Source organism: Oncorhynchus mykiss, chromosome 17 (genome assembly GCF_057628025.1).
Source record: "Oncorhynchus mykiss isolate SJ-2025 chromosome 17, ASM5762802v1, whole genome shotgun sequence".
NCBI classification, from domain to species: Eukaryota; Metazoa; Chordata; class Actinopteri; order Salmoniformes; family Salmonidae; genus Oncorhynchus; species Oncorhynchus mykiss.
Genome location: NC_143038.1, coordinates 73,321,427 through 73,338,664, shown reverse-complemented (window position 1 = coordinate 73,338,664; position 17,238 = coordinate 73,321,427). Strand labels below are relative to the sequence as shown.

The 17,238-nt window shown below is 43.0% G+C and overlaps 2 protein-coding genes across 2 annotated transcripts in view; both read right to left on the bottom strand.

Moving 5' to 3' along the window:
• Positions 1-2: 2 nt before the first annotated feature.
• Positions 3-6,509, bottom strand: LOC110494823 (mesencephalic astrocyte-derived neurotrophic factor). The gene is made up of 4 exons (XM_036950941.2): positions 6,200-6,509; positions 3,703-3,830; positions 3,154-3,295; positions 3-1,038 (listed from the first exon to the last, which is right to left on the bottom strand). Exons 1-4 carry the CDS (start codon positions 6,288-6,290, stop codon positions 854-856), a joined length of 546 nt encoding a protein of 181 aa, XP_036806836.1. The 5' UTR covers positions 6,291-6,509; the 3' UTR covers positions 3-853.
• A 9,624-nt stretch (positions 6,510-16,133) lies between these two features.
• The window catches only part of LOC110493302 (dedicator of cytokinesis protein 3), a 348,112-nt gene continuing 347,007 nt past the window's right edge, over positions 16,134-17,238 (bottom strand). Inside the window, exon 54 of the mRNA XM_090206492.1 lies at positions 16,134-16,872. Within this exon, the coding sequence (XP_090062618.1) occupies positions 16,261-16,872 (612 nt within the window). The 3' untranslated portion in view covers positions 16,134-16,260. The remainder of the gene's footprint in view (positions 16,873-17,238) is intronic.

Genomic DNA, 17,238 nt, shown 5'->3' with positions numbered 1-17,238 from the left:
CACCTTGTTTTCGTATTTTAATGAAAAAAGTACAGAACATTTGTAATAAACATGTACGGTTGTGTGAAAGAAAAGTCAATTTCAATAGTTTTATCTTCTCTTTAAAAATTAAAAAAAAAAAGATATATATATATATATATTTCAGGGGTGGCCAAGCTTATTTGTAGAGGGTACAAATCAAGGTCTCGATTTGATGATTAGTAGGTCGGTAGAATCGGGTGTCTTACTACACCCACTGTCTAGGACCTTCTGCATACGAGCTTGTCGACACCTGTTATATTGGATTATACCGTAATTAATTAAGACAAAAAAAACAAACAAAATATATCCCTTACAAAAAATTTAAAAAATAAATGAAGGTCATGTAGAGACTGACAGGTGGTCCATATGCCGCACAGCGAACATTACCCACCACAAAATACCCTCTCAGGACACCCAGAGCACCCTTCCCCCCACAGGGCCTGTATTAACAAAGGTAACATCCCAAACGGTACCATACTCCCCCACAGGGCTCTGGTCAAAGGAAGTGCACTGTATAGGGACTAGGGTGCAATTTTTTTTGTATTCAAGCCAAACTGTCTCAGAGTTGGAGAGCTGATCTAGGATTAGATTTGGCATTTAGATCACAAATAATAAAATGGCGGAAAGGACAAGGGGTGGGGGAGGGGGGGGGGGGACCTGATCCTAAAATCAACACTCCTAATCGAGATGCTTGATACAGACTCTTATTCATTATGATCAACAACAACAAAAAATGTAAGAAAAAAAAAAGGCAAAACTGATCCTAGATCAGAATTTATACTTTGAGACACTGAATACAATCCCAGGTCTGCATCCCTACTTCTCCCTCTGGTTACAGTTCCCGCCGTGCTTTAGCGGCGTTGGGGGCGTACTTGGGCATGAGTTCGTTGATCTTGCGGATGAAGTCGGACTTCTCGGCGCAACCTTTACACGACTCTCCCCACACCTCCAGGATCTTCTTCAATTCCTTCACCTTCAGCTTCTTCAGGTCCACGGTGCTCAAGTCCAGCTGTTTGTCTGCAGAGAAGGTGAAGATTCCATCTTTAAACAGATCCTGCTAGCATTTCAGTGGTTTAACTGGCTAGGAACAGGGGGGGGGGGGTTCAGGAGGGTTAACCAAGTGTGTGTGTGGTAGAGGATTGGGATGAAGGAATGAAGCTATAGGCTTCTGTTAAGAAAGCTCACACAGTGACACCAGTTACATACCAGTATGAATTGTCTCTTAGCAGGTGCTGATATTAAAATATGTTCACTAAAAAGGTTAAACAAGACTCTGCATTCCATGCCGTGTGATTAACAGTAGAATGTAGTGTGCAGAGTCTCTTCACGTTCCAGGAAGAGAGGTCAAATTTCACTGTGAGGCAATAATAGACAGTCAACCCCCCCCCAGTCAGGTATGGTGATGACATGGAAAATCAGTCCTCACCTGTGTTTGTGTATGTAAATAACTTGTAATATGCCAGACGGGGGTTGGAAATAGCCACAGGCCGACATTGTACAATGTTTTGGACTTATCATGATCCACAAACCATTATCTAACAAGCTGAACAAACTGGACGCGAGCGTGCCATCGCGCACCCGTTGATTTTGTTGACCCACACCAGAAGTGAATGAGGACACGCAGGTTGAAATATCAAAACAAACTCTGAACCAATGATATTAATTTTGGGGACAGGTCGAAAAGCATTAAATATTTATGTCAATTTATCTAGCTAGCTTGCTGTTGCTAGATAATTTGTCCCGGGATATAAACATTGGGTTGTTATTTTAGCTGAAAATGCACAAGGTCCTCTACTCCGACAATTAATCCACAGATGAAACGGGAAAACCAAACTCCTTTCTCGTCATCTTTTTCCTTCCTCGGGCTTCTTTTTTTTAATTTATTTGGACTTTATATGGCAGTTGGTAACCAACTTTACGGTGCATTACTACAACGACTGTGTGGACATCAGTTCATCTTTCAATCACGTGTTTATATGCTCCTAAAAACCAATGAGGAGATGGGAGAGGTCAGACTGGCAGCGCGTTGAGCGTCACATATGATTCTATTTTAGCTCGCTGACGCAGTGTTCGGTGCAATGACTGAATAACATGCATGTATACATTAATATATTTTTATATCATGCAGTCGTTGTAGTAATGCTGCTCCAGTTTCAACTGTTCTGCCTGCGGCTATGGAACCCTGACCTGTACACCGGACGTGCTACCTGTCCCAGACCTGCTGTTTTCAACTCTCTAGAGACAGCAGGAGCGGTAGAGATACTCTGAATGATCAGCTATGAAAAGCCAACTGACATTTACTCCTGAGGTGCTGACCTGTTTCACCCTCAACAACTACTGTGATTATTATTATTATTATTATTATTATTATTATTATTATTATTATTATACGACCCTGCTGGTCATCTATGAACATTTGAACATCTTGGCCATGTTCTGTTATAATCTCCACCCGGCACAGCCAGAAGAGGACTGGCCACCCCACATAGCCTGGTTCCTCTCTAGGTTTCTTCCTAGGTTCTGGCCTTTCTAGGGAGTTTTTCCTAGCCAACGGGGGTTTTAGGCTGGGTTTCTGTACAGCACTTTGAGATATCAGCTGAAGGGCTTTATAAATACATTGGATTTGACGTGACCGGTGTAGTCAGCATGTAATGGTATTGTGACAAGTATTTACTATGAGCACTGTGATGAGTCCCATGTGAAAGAGGATAAACTATGGGAACAAATAAGGGACCAAAAAAAAATTAGAAATTGAGACTTAAGCAGGGTTTAGCTGTCAGAGACATGGAATGGAGGGATGCTAACATAGACTGTGTACCACACAGAGTATCTTCTACATCCTTATGTTAAACAACTTAAGGGGCGGCAGGATAGCCTAGTGGTTAGAGCGTTGGACTCGTAGCCGGAAGGTTGCAAGTTCAAATCCCCGAGCTGACAAAGTATAAATCTGTCGTTCTGCCGTTGAACAGGCACTGTTTCCTAGGCCGTCATTGAAAATAAGAAATTTGTTCTTAACTGACTTGCCTAGTTAAATAAAGGTAAAAAAAAAAAAGTGTGGTTCGGTACTATAGTATTGATTTAACTTACAAATAACCAAGTCATCCGAGATGGGTCCTACATTTGTTTCCTTACCGTACTTCAGTTCACAGATCTGACTGTCCTTCTTCTTTAGTTTCTCACAGATCTTGTCCACCGGCGTGTGGTAGCTCAGGGGCTTGGAGATCTCGTTGAGGATTTTGGTGGCAGCGTCATGTGTTCCACCAATGTAGTAACACTAAGGGTACACAGAAGGACGAAAAATGACAGCAATTACAGTGCCTTGCGAAAGTATTCGGCCCCCTTGAACTTTGCGACCTTTTGCCACATTTCAAACAAAGATATAAAACGCCCAATTTTTCAGTTTTTGATTTGTTAAGAAAGTTTGATCCAATCCAATAAATGTCGTTCCACTTCATGATTGTGTCCCACTTGTTGTTGATTCTTCACAAAAAAATACAGTTTTATATCTTTATGTTTGAAGCCTGAAATTTGGCAAAAGGTCGCAAAGTTCAAGGGGTCGAATACTTTCGCAAGGCACTGTAAATCAACAAATTCAGTGGATAATCTGGATAGGATTATGTTATATGTAACTACTTATCGACTAGACTTGCATTAAACTAAAACAGCCTAAAAATCACTTACAAAGCGGTTTTCCTTGCCCTTGGCATCTTTGCAGGTTTTGACGAGGGCCTTCTCGATGTCTGCGCTGGTGAATTTAACGTTGTTGTCTTGCAATGACTGATAGAACCTTCCCAGGAAGCTCACACACACTGAAAAAAAGGGAGGAAACAATGCAAAACAAGGAATGACCGTTATTACATTAGGATGTTAGGAGTGTACAGAGAAGGCACGACTTCCTTTCTATATACTTTACTATTATAACATTTTTTCTAATCTGATGGTACGCAAAACATGGGTAACTCCAGCAATACTAACGACATTATATATAGGAGGTTAGGTTTTACAACTCAGACTTCTATGGTCAGTCTGTTCTGTTACAGTAGGTTATATAGCCCAATACACTAGACCAGATATTCCCAAACTGGGGTATGCCATCAGGGGGCCAAATAAAAATGTGATTTACATATATTTTTTTAAATACACACCCCCCCCAAAAAAAGTTCACATTTTCAAACAGTCCATTTATATTTTCCAACAGGGCTATACAGTTGGGTGAGTTTTTTTCTCCTCTCCTGAGTAGCCTCGTTTCACTGCCAAATATAAAATTAAACCATCTAGTGTTCAGCGAAATAACAACACAATGTCAAATACAGGATGCCTAGTCAAGTAATGAACATCCGATCACATTATCCGTTACTCTCTCTTGGGAATTCCACTAACGGTCTGTATGTAGCTGCTGCTTATGTTGGTATCTGTACTGATGGTGCAAAAACCATGACAGGGAGACGTAGTGGAGTGGTAACGCGCGTGCAAGCAGTTGCTCCCGACGATACCTGGGTACACTGCAGCATCCACCGAGAGGCTCTTGCTGTCAAGGGAATGCCTGACAGCATGAAAGACGTTTTGGACACTACAGTGAAAATGGTTAACTTTGTTAAAGCAAGGCCCCTGAACTCTCGTTTATTTTCTGCACTATGCAGTGATGTTGGCAGCGACCATGTAACGCTTTTACAACATACACAAGTGCGCTGGTTATCAAGGGGCAAAGTACTTACATTTTTTTCAATTGAGAGACAAGCTTAAAGTTTTCACTTGTTTGACAGCTTGCATGATGACGAGTCTCTCACATGACTGGCCTATCTGGGTGATGCGTTTTTTTCGAAATTAAAAATCGCTTGAATGATCTGAATCTAGGATTACAGGGACTCTCCGCAACTATATTCAATGTGTAGGACAACATTGAGGCTTTGATTAAGAAGTTGGAGCTCTTCTCTGTCTGCATTAACTGGGACAACACACAGGTCTTTCCATCATTGTATGATTTTTGTTTGTGCTAATGAACTCAAGCTTACGGACAATGTAAAATGTGATATAGCAAAGCAACTGAGTGAGTTGGGTGGGCATTTACGCGGGTACTTTCCTGAAACGGACGACACAAACAACTGGATTCGTTATCCCTTTCATGCGCTGCCTCCAGTCCACTTACCGATCGATATCTGAACAAGAGAGCCTCATCGAAATTGCAACAAGCGGTTCTGTGAAAATTAGAAGCCACCACCAGATTTCTGAATTGGGCTGCACTCAAAGTATCCTGCCTTAGCAAATCGCGCTGTTAAGACACTGATGCCCTTTGCAACCACGTACCTATGTGAGAGTGGATTCTCGGCTCTCACTAACGTGAAAACTAAATACAGGCACAGACTGTGTGTAGAAAATGATTTAAGACAGACTCTCCAATACAACACAACATTGCAGAGTTATGTGCATCCTTTCAAGCACATCCTTCTCATTACCCTGTGGTGAATTTTCAATATACAAATAAGGTTTTATATGTAAGATGGTTAAATAAAGAGCTAAAATTATTGATTATTATTTATGCCCTGGTCCTATAAGAGCTGTCACTTCCCACGAGCCGGGTAGTGACACAAACTCACTCATTCTTATGTTTAATAAATGTATCATATAGTGTGTGTGGCAGCCTTACAATGATGGCAAAAAAACAACATCTGAGAGTATGCTGACCCTGGTGCTAGAGGGGGTACAGCTGACCCTGGTGCTAGAGGGGGTACAGCTGGAGGTTGAATGTTTGAAGGGGTACGGGACTATAAAACGTTTGGGAACCACTGCCCTGGATAAAGCTGAACAATAGACAGTCAAGTATCAGCTATCCCATCTAACAGAGAAACAATAGCTTGACATGGGAGCATATTGCCTCACCAACAGAAACCACAGGCAATATCTGACCTGGCTGGGGCACAAGGCAAGGTCCTAATGAGCAATTAACAGGTACTAGTTAGCGAGACACAGCCAGCTACAATACTTCTCTGCAAACAAACATAACATTAGGAGCGCATTGAAAGACATTTCAACGTATTGAATTATAGCCAACGTCTAGGCTATTTGGCGAATAATCCATGCCAATGACACAACATGGAATTGTAGATTGCCATAAAACTTAACTACGACTAACTATCTAGTTATATCCAAAGTGACATAAATATGAGACAAACCAACCCACCTTCACAATCCCCATCTTTCAAAGCGTCGCTAATGCTCGGTACCAGAGCCAGCGCTGCGAGGGCGACCGACAAACTAGTCAAACACAACATTTTACAATTAATAACTAACTTAATCTAGTTTAGCTAGATGTAACCTAGCTAAACGTTACGATACAAAACTACCTGTCTAGCGAAAAATAAATGCTAGCTACACATGAGCAGCTAGAGTTGAAGCCGGTAATGTGAGCACGCAATGTCCCGATTCTGCCAACGCTTCCTGATTGAACACGTCAACCTACGAAGGCTTCCCATTGGCTCTCATTTCAGTCTCTAGAACGCGATTGGTTCGTTCTGTGCAACGCGACGCACTTTTCTCTGATTGGACAGGTGCTCTTCATTCTGGGGACATCGTCCAGTTGGCGCCATTCGATTGGATTTGGAACTCTGTATATTACGGGACCTTACCTTTACAGTCATATCAGAGCAGTTCAGATGGAAACATCTAGAATAGAACAGAGACACACTGCTCTTTACCGCGCTGTCTGTGTCAGCAGCTATACATTTAAGACTGCTTTCTTTACTTTTATTACAGGGTCCCCAACTACATTATCAGCCACTTGTTTTTTCTTGAGCAGATGGTCGGGGTGCCTGAACATACTTACCCTGCAAATTGACTTCAAGGAAGCCAAAAACAGATAGTAATTGACACAAACAAAATTATTTCAAACCTTAATAAATATATATATATATTATATATATATATTTTTTTACCTTTATTTAACCAGGCAAGTCAGTTAAAAACAAATTCTTATTTTCAATGACGGCCTAGGAACAGTGGGTTAACTGCCTGTTCAGATTGGGAAACGATCATATATAATGTATCTATTTTACAGAGCATTCAGAAAGTATTCCGACCCCTTGACCTTTACCACATTTTGTTACATTACAGCCTTATTCTAAATTTGTGGCAGCATCCTGCTGTGGGGATGTTTTTCAGTGGCAGGGACTGGGAAACTAGTCAGGATCGAGGGAAAGATGAACAGAGAAAAGTACAGAGAGGTCATTGATGAAAACCGGCTCCAGAGCGCTCAGGACCTCAGACTGGGGCAAAGGTTTACCTTCCAACAGGACCATGACCCTAAGCACACAGACAATGCAGGAGTGGCTTCAGGACAAGTCTCTGAATGTCCTTGAGTGGTCCAGCCAGAGCCCGGACTTGAACCTGATTGAACATCTATGGAAAGACCTGAAAATAGCTGTGCAGCGACGCTCCCATCCAAGCGGATAGAGCTTGAGAGAATCTGCAGAGAAGAATGGGAGAAACTCCCCAAATACAGGTGTGTCAAAAGTATCGCTGCCAAAGGTGCTTCAACAAAGTACTGAGTAAAGGGTCTGAATACTTATGTAAATGTGCATTTATTTTGTGCACAAATGTCTAAAAAACGGTTTTTGCTTTGTCATTATGGGATATTGCGATGTCATTATGGGGTATTGTGATGTCATTATGCGGTATTGTGATGTCATGATGGGGTATTGTGTGTAGATTGATGAGGGGGGAAAAAAACAATTGAATCCCTTTTAGAAAAAGGCTGTAACGTAATAAAATGTGGAAAAATTCAAGGGGTGTGAATACTTTCTGAATTTACTTTATGCATGGAAATACTTGAATAGATTTTCAAAAATTCAAATCACTTGGAGCTGATTTCCTGGTGTTTTTAGCCTTTTATGCCCAACAAGGAAAATGATAAACAAAAACAACAACAAAACTGGTTAATTACTTGGCAAATTAGTTTGATTTACAGAAGGTTTACTATAGAATAGAAAGCAATACATGGTGTCCTCTGGCCAATTGTAGCTACAGAATGTTGGTTTGATCACAAGCAACCGCTTTCCGGTATCTTCATAGTGGCTGCAGGTAGCCTAGTGGTTAGAGTGTAGAGGCGGCAGGGTAGCCTAGTGGTTAGAATGTAGAGGCGGCAGGGTAGCCTAGTGGTTAGAGTGTAGAGGCGGCAGGGTAGCCTAGTGGTTAGAGCGTTGGACTAGTAACCGGAAAAAAATAAAAAGTAGGCCTACTATCTAATACCTTGCATAGGGCTCCTGAGTGGCGCAGCGGTCTAAGGCACTGCATCTCAGTGCAAGAGGCGTCACTACAGTCCCTGGTTTGAATCCAGGCTGTATGGGACTCCCAATCCGGACGTGATTGGGAGTCCCATAGATCGGCGCACAATTGGCCCAGCGTCGTCTGGGTTTGGACGGGGTAGGCCGTCCTTGTAAATAAGAATTTGTTCTTAACTGACTTGCCTAGTTAAAAAAAAATATCAAGTTAATTTTAGATATGATCTTATTCTATGATAATTACTTATAGTTCACCGTTTTCTCATCCCTCTCGTCACTGCTAATAAATAATGACCAGTTGAAACATCAATGAGCCAATAAAACAAGATCTTTAATGTTGAGCATTATTATCAATAATAAATGAATTCCACATCACAGGAGAAAAAAATGTGTTGTATTTACATCTACAATCCACATCACTGTTGATTCATGCTAACACAATATATACAATAAATTACTTTGGAGTAATCTTTTTCGTATTCCGTAAGAGCCGTAGAAGTAGCCGACTGTCCAGATTTGTCTGATCTTTGATGGAAAAACACACAAAAATAATGAAGCAAAATGAAAGAAGTCAAAATATTTTTGTATGTTTGTCAATTTTTTTTTTTTTTTTTTTAAGGTTTAAAAAAAACAGCAACATTTACATCAGAAAGTACAAGGCAGACAATTAATAATCCCAATCTATACATGGACCCTTTAAAACCTTATGAATCCACAGCCTCGTCATACCTACTTTACAGAAGAGAGAGAGAGAGAGAGAGAGAGAGAGAGAGAGAGAAGAGAGAGAGAGAGAGAGAGAGACAGAGAGAGAGAGAGAGAGAGAGAGAGAGACAGAGAGAGAGAGAGAGAGAGAGAGAGAGAGAGAGAGAGAGAGAGAGGGGAGAGAGAGAGAGAGAGAGAGAGAGAGAGAGAGAGAGAGAGAGAGAGAGAGAGAGAGAGAGAGAAGAAGAGCCTGACGAGGTGGTCTGGGGAACAACAACTGTAATGATTTCAAAACTGTTTTGTAAACCGCCATTTGTAAACCGCCATTTGTAGAAATCAAATTATTTTGAGAGGCTTTGCATAGGTCATAGGTCATAGGTCATACGCATAACATGTTCCTTCATATATTTTCGGCTCTGAAAGCATGCTATTCATGAGTATGCAAAATATATATATATATTTTTTAACTGTATAAATTACATGGGAAACATGAGGGGGAATTCCTGCTATTTCAGCAACATTGCTCATAGAGATATAGTTGCTAATTAAAAACGAACTAATGGTGTTGCACTGGCTTCTATCATCTGTGGAGGACACACTATCTAATCAAATACATTACCACTAGTGACTATATTAACACTCGTACATCCTCTTACACTCAGAAATCAGGATTAGTGTCAGTAGATTAGGAGCGGCAGCAGGCCTGGAGGTGAAATGATGAACCTGCAGGGGAGGGAGGGAGGGAGGGAGGGAGGGAGGGAGGGAGGGAGGGAGGGAGGGAGAGCACCTCTTTGCTGACCATGTGATTGGCTGATTAACCCCTCTGCTTGTATGAGCCTGGAAGGGAGCCAGCTGGCGGTGTCTGTCTCTCTGTCTGAGTCCCCCTCTCTCTCACAACCAGTGAATAACCTAGGTTTATGTACTTTTAACGCTCCCTCCTTCCCATCATCACAAAGAGTACAATCACCACATAACGGACACAAAACAACCTAGACGGACAGTAGTAGTGTGACATTGTTTTGAGTGTGTTATAGGGGGGGTTATTAAATACACAATTTCAATTTATGTATGACATTGTTATATATGGAATACATTAGCTTTTTAAAAGCATTAGAAAATAAATTAAAGTCAGTCGATTCATTTAAAAATAAAAATAGTTCTACATTAGGAGACATGCACCTACAGTAGCCATGTCCCTTCTGGGAAAGAGGAAATATATATGACAGAATCTTCCATGACAGCAGGAGGACCTGAGAACATGACAACAGGAGAACATGTGAACATGACAGCAGGAGGACAGGAGAACATGACAGCTGGAGGACAGGAGAACATGACAGCAGGAGGACAGGAGAACATGACAGCAGGAGGACAGGAGAACATGACAGCTGGAGGACAGGAGAACATGACAGCAGGAGGACAGGAGAACATGACAGCAGGAGGACAGGAGAACATGACAGCAGGAGGACAGGAGAACATGACAGCAGGAGGACAGGAGAACATGACAGCAGGAGGACAGGAGAACATGACAGCTGGAGGACAGGAGAACATGACAGCAGGAGGACAGGAGAACATGACAGCAGGAGGACAGGAGAACATGACAGCAGGAGGACAGGAGAACATGACAGCAGGAGGACAGGAGAACATGACAGCAGGAGGACAGGAGAACATGACAGCAGGAGGACAGGAGAACATGACAGCAGGAGGACAGGAGAACATGACAGCAGGAGGACAGGAGAACATGACAGCAGGAGGACAGGAGAACATGACAGCTGGAGGACAGGAGAACATGACAGCTGGAGGACCTGAGAACAGGAGGACATGAGAACATGACAGCAGGAGGACGTGAGAACATGACAGCAGGAGGACATGAGAACATGACAGCAGGAGGACGTGAGAACATGACAGCTGGAGGACATGAGAACAGGAGGACAGGAGAACATGACAGCAGGAGGACGTGAGAACATGACAGCAGGAGGACATGAGAACATGACAGCAGGAGGACAGGAGAACATGACAGCTGGAGGACAGGAGAACATGACAGCTGGAGGACCTGAGAACATGACAGCTGGAGGACATGAGAACAGGAGGACATGAGAACATGACAGCAGGAGGACGTGAGAACATGACAGCAGGAGGACAGGAGAACATGACAGCTGGAGGACCTGAGAACATGACAGCTGGAGGACCTGAGAACAGGAGGACATGAGAACATGACAGCAGGAGGACGTGAGAACATGACAGCAGGAGGACATGAGAACATGACAGCTGGAGGACCTGAGAACATGACAGCTGGAGGACATGAGAACAGGAGGACATGAGAACATGACAGCAGGAGGACGTGAGAACATGACAGCTGGAGGACATGAGAACAGGAGGACATGAGAACATGACAGCAGGAGGACATGAGAACATGACAGCAGGAGGACATGAGAACATGACAGCTGGAGGACCTGAGAACATGACAGCAGGAGGACATGACAACAGGAGGACATGAGAATATGACAGCAGGAGGACATGACAACAGGAGGACAGGAGAACATGACAGCTGGAGGACATGAGAACATGACAGCAGGAGGACATGACAACATGACAGCTGGAGGACGTGAGAACATGACAGCTGGAGGACATGACAGGTGGAGGACATGAAAACATGACAGCAGGAGGACGCGAGAACAGGAGAACATGACAGCTGGAGGACAAGACAACATGACAGCAGGAGGACATGAAAACATGACAGCAGGAGGATATGAGAACATGACAGCTGGAGGACTTGAGAAAATTACAGCTGGAGGACATGAGCATATGACAGCTGGAGGACATGACAACAGAAGAACATGCAAACATGACAGCTGGAGGACATGAGAACATGACAGCTGGAGGACCTGAGAACATGACAGAAGGAGGACATGAGAACATGACAGCTGGAGGACATGACAACATGAGAACATGACAGCAGGAGGACATGACAACATGAGAACATGACAGCAGGAGGAGTTGAGAACATGACAACAGGAGAACATGAAAACATGAGAACATGACAGCTGGAGGACATGAAAACATGACAGCAGGAGGACATGAAAACATGACAGCTGGAGGACCTGAGAACATGACAGCAGGAGGACATGAAAACATGACAGCAGGAGGACATGAGAACATGACAGCTGGAGGACTTGAGAACATGGCAGCAGGAGGACATGAGAACATGACAGCATGAGGACTTGAGAACATGACAGCAGGAGGACATGAGAACATGACAGCTGGAGGACATGAGAACATGACAGCAGGAGGACATGAGAACATGACAGCAGGAGGACATGACAACAGGTGAAAATGACAACAGGAGAACATGACAACTGGAGGACATGACAACTGGAGGACATGACAACAGGAGGACAAGAGAACATTACAACAGGAGGACATGACAACAGGAGGACATGAGAACAGGATAACCTGACAACTGGAGGACATGACAACAGGAGAACATGAAAACATGACAACAGGAGAACATGAAAACATGACAGCTGGAGGACATGACAACATGAGGACATGAAAACATGACAACATGAGGACATGACAACATGACAGCTGGAGAACAGGAGGACATGACAACAGGAGGACATGACAACAGGAGGACATGACAACAGGAGGACATGACAACAGGAGGACATTACATGACAACAGGAGGACATGACAACAGGAGGACATTACATGACAACAGGAGGACATGAGAAAACTATCCCAAACCACAGAGTGTAGGTCTACTGTATGCAGAGAGAGAGAGAGAGAGAGAGAGAGAGAGAGAGAGAGAGAGAGAGAGAGAGAGAGAGAGAGAGAGAGAGAGAGAGAGAGAGACAGAGAGAGAGAGAGAGAGAGACATCCACAACAAAACACCTGGACAACAAGCTGAAAGAAGCAAGGAGTGAGATGAGCAGCAGGATCTGATCCAGGATCTGTGACTATGAAGCACCCGCAGCGTTGTAACAAGGCAGATCAGTTCACTAGGTAGATAGATACAAGAGATAGTAATTGGAGGCAGGGAGGAGGATGCTTAAAGAAATCAATAAGTGGAATAATCTGTACATTGTGATCAGGGCTGAATAGTCAATAAGTATAAATGACTAGAAACTAGGATGTCTTTAGGTCACAGTCCCTTCTCTCTCTCTCTCTGACCCCTCTGCTCCTTGGTAGTCCAATGGGCGGTACTAGCCATGGTTATATCATTTCCCACTGTGTACGTATTGGTTTGTTGTGTATTGTTAGATACTACTGCACTGTTGGAGCTCACAACACAAGCATTTAGTTAGATATTACTGCACTGTTGGAGCTCAGAACACAAGCATTTAGTTAGATACTACTGCACTGTTGGAGCTCAGAACACAAGCATTTTGCTACCCCTAAATATGTGTTTGCGACCAATACAATTTGATTTGAATAGACGTTGAACTGACATCTGTACCCTGTGTGTTATTTCACTGAGTGAACATACACGCGTAAAACAAATAAAGAGGGAAAAACTAAAACACATATAATTATATTAGTTAATATTCATTTGTCTATAATTATCATCCATCTATAAATGTGTCGTTCCACTTGTGCACATCACCAAGCAGCTACAGTGACTTTCAATGCCCTTGTCTTAGCCCAGCACATGATTATGTTTTTATGTCATCATTATCAAGTCATTATCAAGTCATCCAGTTATCATCGAGTCATCGTCGAGTCATTGTCATGTCAGTATCAAGTCATTATCATGTAATTATCAAGTTATCGTCGAGTCATCGTCAAGTCATTATCGTGTCATTATCAAGTTATCATGGAGTCATTTTCCAGTCATTATCAAGTCATTATCGTGACATTTTAAAGTCATTATAATGACATTACCAAGTCATCCTCAAGTCATTATCGCATCGTTATCATGATATTATCAAGTTATCATTATCAACATTATCAAGTCATTATCGTGACATTATCGCGACATTATCATGACATTATAAAGTCTTTATCGAGTCATTATAATGACATTACCAAGTCATCCTCAAGTCATTATCACACCGTTATCATGATATTATCAAGATATCATTGAATCATCGTCGAGTCATTATCGAGCCATTATCGCGTCATTATCGAGTCGTCATCGTTGAGTCATTATCTAGACATTATTAAGTCATTATCAATGTATTATCAAGTCATTATCGATACATTGGCAAGTCATCAGCGACTCTATCACGTCATTATCACATCATCATTGCGTCATTATCAAGTCATCAATTCTCCTCAGTCAATCCATGATATAGGGATTAATTTATAAATAATCTAATATTAATATATATAACTATAACTACACATAACAATACATTTGCAGATTTCATCTCCTCTAAAAATATAGCATTTTCTTTGTACTGTAGTATGTAAGATGCTGAATGGGAAACTGACCTTTAATAGTAAACCAACCGAGCCCTTATATAGAGCACGAGCAGCCTTTTAAAACGGGACATCTATTCACCAGCCTTCAGACGGTTATGTCCTTACCTCTTTATAGTGGCTGGCTGATCTGGCTGTGGCAGGTAGCACACAGCCATAAAGAAGACTACTTGTGTGATGAAGCCATATCACAGCATTTACGCTTCTGACTGTCCGTCTGTCGAGGATGAGCAGTGTCACAGGAAGTTGTGACAGAGTAGGAAGAAGTGATGGGAGTATGTGACCGTGACATTTTGTATTAGTCCCCCCCCCCCACTTCCGTCTCTCTCTATTCATCAAACTATTCTCTCCCCCCCCCCATTGTTCTTTTTCTCAGTAAAAGCCAGTTGAATCGCTGAGTGTATCATCATTACATCAACACCACAAAGGTCAGCTAATAATATGCATCCCTTACAGGAAATGAACATAACAAGCAAACCATAATGTTAAAAATCACCTGACCTCAATCATCATCTCTGCAAACCCCTCCCCCCTCTATACCCTAAAAATACCCCGTCACTGATCCCATCTTTATTTATAGAAATATTTTAGTGCGAATAGAATTAAATGTGTTTTTTTTTAATACATTTATTAAATAATGTAATAATAAATGTTATTATTATATTATTAATAAATAATATTAATGTTTATTATTAAGTTGCTAAAGGGCAACTTGTCTATAAAAAAAACAGGGGTCACGGTCTAACAGGTTTTTACTCTACTGAGGTTTGCTTCAGTTTAACTCAATTCATGAATTAAAATGTCTGTTTAACTGTCTGGTTTTACAATCCACGAGTTCCCTTTGTGATTTGGAAACCTGCATGTGGACCTGAACTATCAATAAAATAATTAAATACATTACTTTTTATTCACAGAATGATGTGTTTTCGAAAAGGCAGTGCCCATCATCGGTGTGAGTTAGTGACCCAATTCATAGAAAGGACATTTCAATATACTTTTTTTTTCTCTCTCTTTCTGACAAGAGTTTGAAAGAATAAGAAATCAAACATAGAAAAAGACTTATCATTCCAAAGATGCATTTTCAAACAAACACATTTAGATGTGAACAATTAGATCACAGCTAGCATTCTCCAATACCAAAATAGGATACTCTGTGAGAAGGAATGAAGTGGGAGGAGGGGGATCATTTTTTACCATTCCCCTCTATATCCCTGGCCCCTCAGAGAGACAGGTCCTAACACTGGCCCCTCAGAGAGACAGGTTCTAATCCAGGCCCTAACACTGGCCCCTCAGAGAGACAGGTTCTAATCCAGGCCCTAACACTGGCCCCTCAAAGAGACAGGTTCTAATCCAGGCCCTAACACTGGCCCCTCAGAGAGACAGGCCCTAACACTGGCCCCTCAGAGAGACAGGTTCTAACACTGGCCCCTCAGAGAGACAGGCCCTAACACTGGCCCCTCAGAGAGACAGGTCGTAACCCAGGCCCTAACACTGGCCCCAACCATTTCTAAACCATGGGCATGTTCAGGACGATATAAAGTTACAGAACATTCAGATAGAAATATATAATGTAGAACAGATATGATTGTCTGTCAGATGGAATAGGGGGGGGGGGGGATCAGGTGTCAGCTCTATTCACACTATTTATATCTGAAACATTCACAAAGTTTCACATCACTGACTGAATGAACCCCAGGCCTGCTCTTTACTCCTCTGTGATGACGTGCTCCCACATCACCTTGGCCTGCTTTTTACTCCTCTGTGATGACGTGCTCCCACGCCACCTCGGCCTGCTCTTTACTCCTCTGTGATGACGTGCTCCCACGCCACCTTGGCCTGCTCTTTACTCCTCTGTGATGACCTGCTCCCACGCCACCTTGGCCTGCTCTTCCTTGGAGGTGATGAGGGGCTGAGAGATCTTGCGTGGCATGGGCCTGGGCACGAGAATACACCCTTCCTCAGGGATACACCCCTCTCTCAGGTAGGGCTTGGGGGGCAGGGCGGGCGGGGGCTCCTGGTGGTAGTGGGGCAGGTTCTGGATGTTTAGGGCGTGGGCCTCTGGGAGGACGGGGATAATAGGGGTGATGACCGGGGTGACCCACCCAGGGGCGGAGTGGCTACGGCAGGGAGGGGGTTTGGAGCCATCCAGGACCTCTGGCTCGGAGACGCTGTATCGGACAGGCAGGTAGGGGGAGTTCATTCCCAGGTCTTCTCCGTCTATGGCCCAGATAGAGTGCACCGTGCTAGGGGTGATGGAGACAGAGTCCAGGGTGCCTGCTGGGTGTCTGCTGGTAGTTCCAGGGGCGTCGGTGGAGCAGGACTGGCCCAACAAGTTGCTCTCACTCAAGGATGAGACGCCGGAGGAGGCGCTGCCAGAGAGGGTAGAGTTACTGCCATCCAGGCCGGACTGGGACTGGGGACTGGTGGGCGAGGCAGGTATAGGGTGCAGGGGTGACTGTTGGAGGGAAACAAGTGGGACAATGGGTTATTCTCAGATAAGTGGGACAATGGGTTATTCTCATAGATAAGTGGGACAATGGGTTATTCTCATAGATAAGTGGGACAATGGGTTATTCTCATAGATAAGTGGGACAATGGGTTATTCTCAGATAAGTGGGACAATGGGTTAATCTCATAGATAAGTGGGACAATGGGTTATTCTCATAGATAAGTGGGACAATGGGTTATTCTCAGATAAGTGGGACAATGGGTTATTCTCAGATAAGTGGGACAATGGGTTATTCTCATAGACAAGTGGGACAATGGGTTATTCTCATAGATAAGTGGGACAATGGGTTATTCTCATAGATAAATGGGACAA